Genomic DNA, 5,547 nt, shown 5'->3' on the forward strand with positions numbered 1-5,547 from the left:
GGGAGGACGGGGCTGTTTAACCCCTGCGGCGCGGGCCCTGCCGCTCCTGCTGCTGGAGATGGCAGCTGTAGGTGAGGGTGCAGGCACCCTGTGGGGCCCTGGCACAGCCACAGCACCTCCAGAGGCTGTCTATTCCCACCCTGGGCACAGCCACCAAGGCACAAACACATGCCAGAGCTGCAAGAAACCAGCCTCAGGTGGCTTTCCCCCAGCATGCTGGAGAAGGGACCCCCATGGCAGTGCTGAGGGCAGCCAGGGGTACACTGCCTGCACCCCAGCCCAACCCAGCCCAAGCTCCCTCTCCTGCTCTCATCCTCACAGGGGCACCTGCCCTGCAGCATCATGGCTTGTGTGGCCTCTGGGGCTGGCTGGACTCACTGCCCACCCAGTGCCATACAGCAGCATCCCCTGCAGGGGTACTTACATGGCCCACTGCAGCTTCTCGTTCTTGATGGAGCCATACAGAGCCTGCAGAGAGAAGAGTGGGGGGTCAGCAGGAGAGTGGTGCCAGGCTGGGGGTCTGCTCTGCGGAACAGAAGAGGCACGCCAGACTGGCTCAGGGACACCAGAGGTTAAGGTAACCTCATGTCAGTTCTGGTCCAGCCCTGTCCTGGCCAGGCTAGCCAGCTGACCTCGATTTAGGGGTACAGACACCTTCTGCTGGGGACCACGGGACCTGCAAACCACCCCCCACCTCAAGGACAATGCAGGGGATGGCCCTGGCATTTTGCCCTCTCCTACCCTCTGTCTCTACCTGCCCGTGACAGTGCCACAGTGTTAGCAGCATAAAGGTGAGGCACACCTAACATTTCCCAGTGCTTGGGAGAGCTGTTTCTCCCTATTCCAAGGTGCTCCAGACTGGTAAAAGTGGCAGCCTTCAGGAGGCCTGAGTCCAACGACAGCAAGCTTTTGGGACAGACTTCATTGGTGCATGCCTTCACCCCACTCAGTGGAACCTCAGCCTGCCCCACGGCCTCCAGAAGCTCCATGCCACAACAGACCACAGCCAACAACTTCACTGCAGTCAGCCACACACCCTGGGCTCATGGCAGCACCCAGCACTCCCCAGCAATGCATTGCTCCTGCAGGAGCACACTTTATGAGAGACTTCAGCACAGTGCTGGCCCTGCACTGGCAGAAACCCTGGCATGCTGTCCTTCATGAGACACTCAGAGGACCTTGTGGCTGGTCAAGGCAGGTGCTTGGAGTGGCTGTGGCCTGTCCCTACCCCCTCCCCAGCAACCCCAACACTTTTCCCTCCTTGGAGACCCAGACATCACCCATCTGAGCAAGGCAGGGTCTGCTGCCTGCATTTCTGCACAGGAACAAACTAAGCCTGCCTACAGCAGGATGCTTAAGGGCCCCGCTCCCAAGTGTTTGTCCGGTTTGAGCTGGGTGCAAGCCAGCAGTACTCAGCACAGCTCTGTAGTCAGGGAGGCTCCAGAGAGGGTTTCAACATAGTGCTCACAGAGGGCTTTGGAGCAAGATCTGGAAGGCATCATCCTTGGAGGAAAATACTCGAATCTTGCACAGGCTGTTCATGCAGCTGTCAACATCCATCACTGGGCCAGAGACTGCTGCTGAGAGATCTTGCTGGTGGCTGAGAAAGTACAGCTGGAGGCGTGCAGGGGCCCGGGAATGCTGGCCAGCAGACAGGCCCCAGCGATGTCTAGGGAAGGGACATTCATCACTCCCAAGAGGCGCAGCAGCCAGGATGGAGCAGGAACCCAGCTCTTTCCACACTTTCCCATCAGGGAAATGCTGGCATAGCACCAGCTTGTTTCTCAGAGGAAGGAAGGGATCGTCTCAGTCTAGCAGGCAGAAAAGTTGGGTTCAGTTCTCTCCTGGGAAGACAGGAGACCTATAAAGGGGTAATAGCCTCAGAGCCTGAGAGAAGATTTGATCCCAGACCCATTAGTGCAGTCCCAGTGCCAGAGGGGCAGGATGCTAAGTTGTGAGCAGGAGATACCCACCAGCAGGCTGGCAGCAAGGCAGCCAGAGGAGCAAAGAGATTTAGAGAAGAATCTGTGAGGAAAAAGGCAATCCAGAGCCCTGCAGAACATAATCTGGGAGCAGAGCAGGGGGATAAGCAGGATCTCAGAGCAATGTGGATCATAAGGAGTCACCATGGGAAACAGAAGAGAAGGGATCTTAATCACTGCCGGGGATGCAGCTGAAAAATGCTGAGAACCAACAGATACAAAAAGGAGACTAAAAAAATGGCACATAGTGGCCACTGGAAATGGCCCAAAAGCACCTCAGAAAGAGCGGGCAGAATGGCACACGTGGCTTGGCTTCCATCTGGCTCATTGGTGATACAGAGAAGTGTCAACTCCCTGCCCCAAGGCAGGGAGATGTGAGCCAGCTGAGCAGGGATTTTGGAGGGCTGGAGAGAACCCCAGCCCCGTGCAGGGCTTGCGGGAGGATTGCTGCTAAATGCTGAGTGGATGAGCCGATAGCAGAAGATGCTTGAGGAGTAATTCAGGATGGCACAGTGTCAGATAACATCCTGGCAGAGTACTGTGTTACAAAAACCTGGGTGCTGGGACTCCGGGCTGAACTGCCTTATGGCTTCAAAAGGCCCCAGCTGCCCTGCTACAAGCCCCAACAGCATCCCACCAAGCCCATTACCAGCAGGGGTGCCAAGTACCCCACCTCAGAGACAGGGAGCAGGGGCTGCTCAGCACTCCTGTGCAAGGGAACAGGGAGACTGTGGGATTGAGAGGGCAACACAAAGCTTTACATCTACACTTAAAACCTGCCAAAATTCTGCTTGGCTAAATACCAACCTCATCCAAGACCAATCTCAGGTACAAAGCTGGTGGACTCAGCCCAAGTCCTAGCCGAGAAGATGCATTCCAGCCACAAAGCTCACTCTGCTGTTCTGGTCCTGTAGCAGAACCACTGCCTGTCACTCCACAAAATTCTGGGCTTTTTGGTGCACAGATCGTTTCTGCTAGGGAAGCGCAGGTGACGCAGGTTCCTGAAGCCTAACTCACAACCACGTCAGCAGAGACCACAGACACCAGATTCATCAGCAGGTCCCTCTCTCCAGACTCTCTTTGTTCCGTGGATTCATTTCCCCTGGGCCAAAAGGACAGCAACTCTTTGGCATCTCTGAGCTTGCAAGTACTACCCAAGAGAAAGCTGGGCACTGGCCACATGCCACTATGGATGATGACCCCAAGCATGGTTGGGGTTTTTTGCCATCGCTGGGTTATGAGCTCACTGTTGCAGCATGCCAGACCAGTCAGCCAGCTCTGCCCTAGACATGCGCAATGCTAAAGAGACCTAGGAATGTACTGTCCCAGTGGGATTTCTAACTGAATCAACATCTTTCTTTGGTGTTTTCCCTCCCAAAAGCAGGCTGAGAGGCTGTTCCTGAGTCCCGCTCTACCAAACGGTCTCAAGGACAGCTAAGGGGCTGCACTGGCAAGAGGCAGGGGGCTCTGATGTTCTAGCCCAGCCATAGGGCCAGCCCTGCTGGGGACAGCCTATGTAAGCAGGGCAGGGAGAAGACACCCCCCTTCAGCTCCTCAGCTCAGACCAGACCAGAGGCAAGATCCAGTGATGGTCTGGGGAGCTGAGTAATAAGCTGGTCTGAATACAGCTTTGGCACAGGACTGTACTGAGGACTGTAGCCCAGTACTCAAGTAACAGATGAAGGTTAAGGCAGGAATTTGGGCACTTGGATGAGGGTTTTAACCCTTTCTGGAGTGCCTCTTCTATGCATCATAAGTCTTATGGACACATCCTCCTTCCAGTCTGCTAGTTCCTCTGCTAAACACCACAGTGCTCAGCTCTCCATGCAGCAAGATGCCATGTGCGTATCAAGGCTCCTCTTCCTCTTGTCAGCCCTGTGACCAGCCATGGGTTCATGACATTCTTCAAGACAGACTTCACAGCCACCAAGCACCCTCCCTGCAGTCATTCTACCTCTCTCTGTGACTGACAGCATTTAAACATGAAAGCTCAATTGCTGGCTGTGCCCAACTTTTCCTTAGCAAAATATCTTCGCTACACCCAGCCACAAAGCTCTGTGAGGTCCCCCAGGCACACAGACCCTCCAGCTGCACAGATCTGAACAGTACAGCCAGATCAGAGCTGTATGTTGGATGGAACTGTACCTGTCGGGTCCCTAATTCACCTCAGCAGCACCCCCCCGCATTTCCTGCCTGCCCAGCATGCACAACCCATGCTCAAGAACAACTCATCACCTGGCACACACCAGCCCTGCTGCATACATCCCCGTGTCCCTCCCTCCCCTCTGCTGCAGAGGGGCTCCTGTGTGCACACAGAGCAGAGTGACTTGAGGACAGACGTTTTTCCCCGTAAAATGGGCTGCCACGGGGACAATGTCCTGTGCATGACCTTCCACCCTGCTGCAGTCATGGGTGGCAGCAGGTGACAGCTACCCATCTTGGCCCCACACTTTTGACTCAGTAACACTGTAAGCTGCACCAACCTCTTTCAAAATATTTAAACTACTCCTTGCCCAGGCAACTATCTCCCCCAGGACAGCAGACCCTTCCCAGCGCAGCCCCACAGCGCGGGAAGCAGCGACCGAGCATCTCCCAACTGCATGTTTCCATCCGAGTGCGTCACAACTTAATGCTGCCCCCAGACCGTACTGCGCTATGACAGCACCGCGGCTTGGCACGGCCCCGATGGCCCCACCGGGCTGGTTTTAGCCACGGGGGCAGCCCAAGTAGCTCTGGGGTAACCCTGACTGCTCTGCCCCAGCTTGCCTGCGAGGAACGGGCCGGTGTGGGCTCTTCTCCCGCTACTACACCGGAGGCAGGCACCCGACCGAGGCAGGACGCGCCCAGAGACAGCCTGTTCGCTTCTTCCCACCCAGGACCGATGCGCACCAGCCTAATATCTCCAAAACGGATGCCGGCTCACAGCGAGCACGCTCTCGGCAATAAAAAGCCCGTTTTTGCCCAGGAAGCCACTCCTTCCTCTCTAACTCTGCTCGGCTGGGTGCCGGGGCTGCGGCGCTGCCCCTCCGCGTTGCCTTGCGGCTCTCCCCGACGCCCAGGTGGGTGCCAGTCTGCCCTGGCTGGGGTGACAGGGCACGGCGCAGCGCAACCCTTGGCAGAGAGCCCGCAGAGCTCGTCACTTATGCTAAGCCGTAGGGGCAGCTCCCAACGGTACGGCTCTGTCCTGGATTCCTCTCGCAGCGATGTTTTCGAGCAAGCACTGCTGCCAGACCACGGTAAGCGGCGCAATGTCACCCAGGTCTTGCCGCGCTCCCGCCACCTCCGTGATCGGGGTGGGATGAAGGGGGCAGAAATGCAGGATTGGGGACGGGGACCCTCGGGAGGAGGGGGCATGGTGGAGACCCGGCTCCGCAGAAAGCAGGAACGAGAGGGAGATGGAGGCTGACTGCTCCGTACCAGGGCTGAGGCTCTTGCAGCGAGCGACCGTCCGGGCATGTTCACCCCCCCGTGTCCCCGCCGGGGCGCAGGGCGCTGCGCATTCCCCCACGGAATTCCCCCCGCTTCCCCGGCCCGCCGCTTACCGGCTTCTTTTTTTGGGGGGGGC

At 57.2% G+C, this 5,547-nt stretch overlaps 1 protein-coding gene across 1 annotated transcript in view; it reads right to left on the minus strand.

Annotated features, from left to right (window-relative positions):
- The window catches only part of PSD (pleckstrin and Sec7 domain containing), a gene marked incomplete at its 5' end in the record, with an annotated part of 34,745 nt that overhangs the window by 6,191 nt on the left and 23,007 nt on the right, over nucleotides 1-5,547 (minus strand). The window contains one exon of the mRNA XM_017725937.1: nucleotides 425-468. Within this exon, the coding sequence (XP_017581426.1) occupies nucleotides 425-468 (44 nt within the window). The remainder of the gene's footprint in view (nucleotides 1-424; nucleotides 469-5,547) is intronic.

Source organism: Corvus brachyrhynchos, unplaced genomic scaffold (genome assembly GCF_000691975.1).
Source record: "Corvus brachyrhynchos isolate BGI_N302 unplaced genomic scaffold, ASM69197v1 scaffold61, whole genome shotgun sequence".
Classification (NCBI taxonomy): domain Eukaryota; kingdom Metazoa; phylum Chordata; class Aves; order Passeriformes; family Corvidae; genus Corvus; species Corvus brachyrhynchos.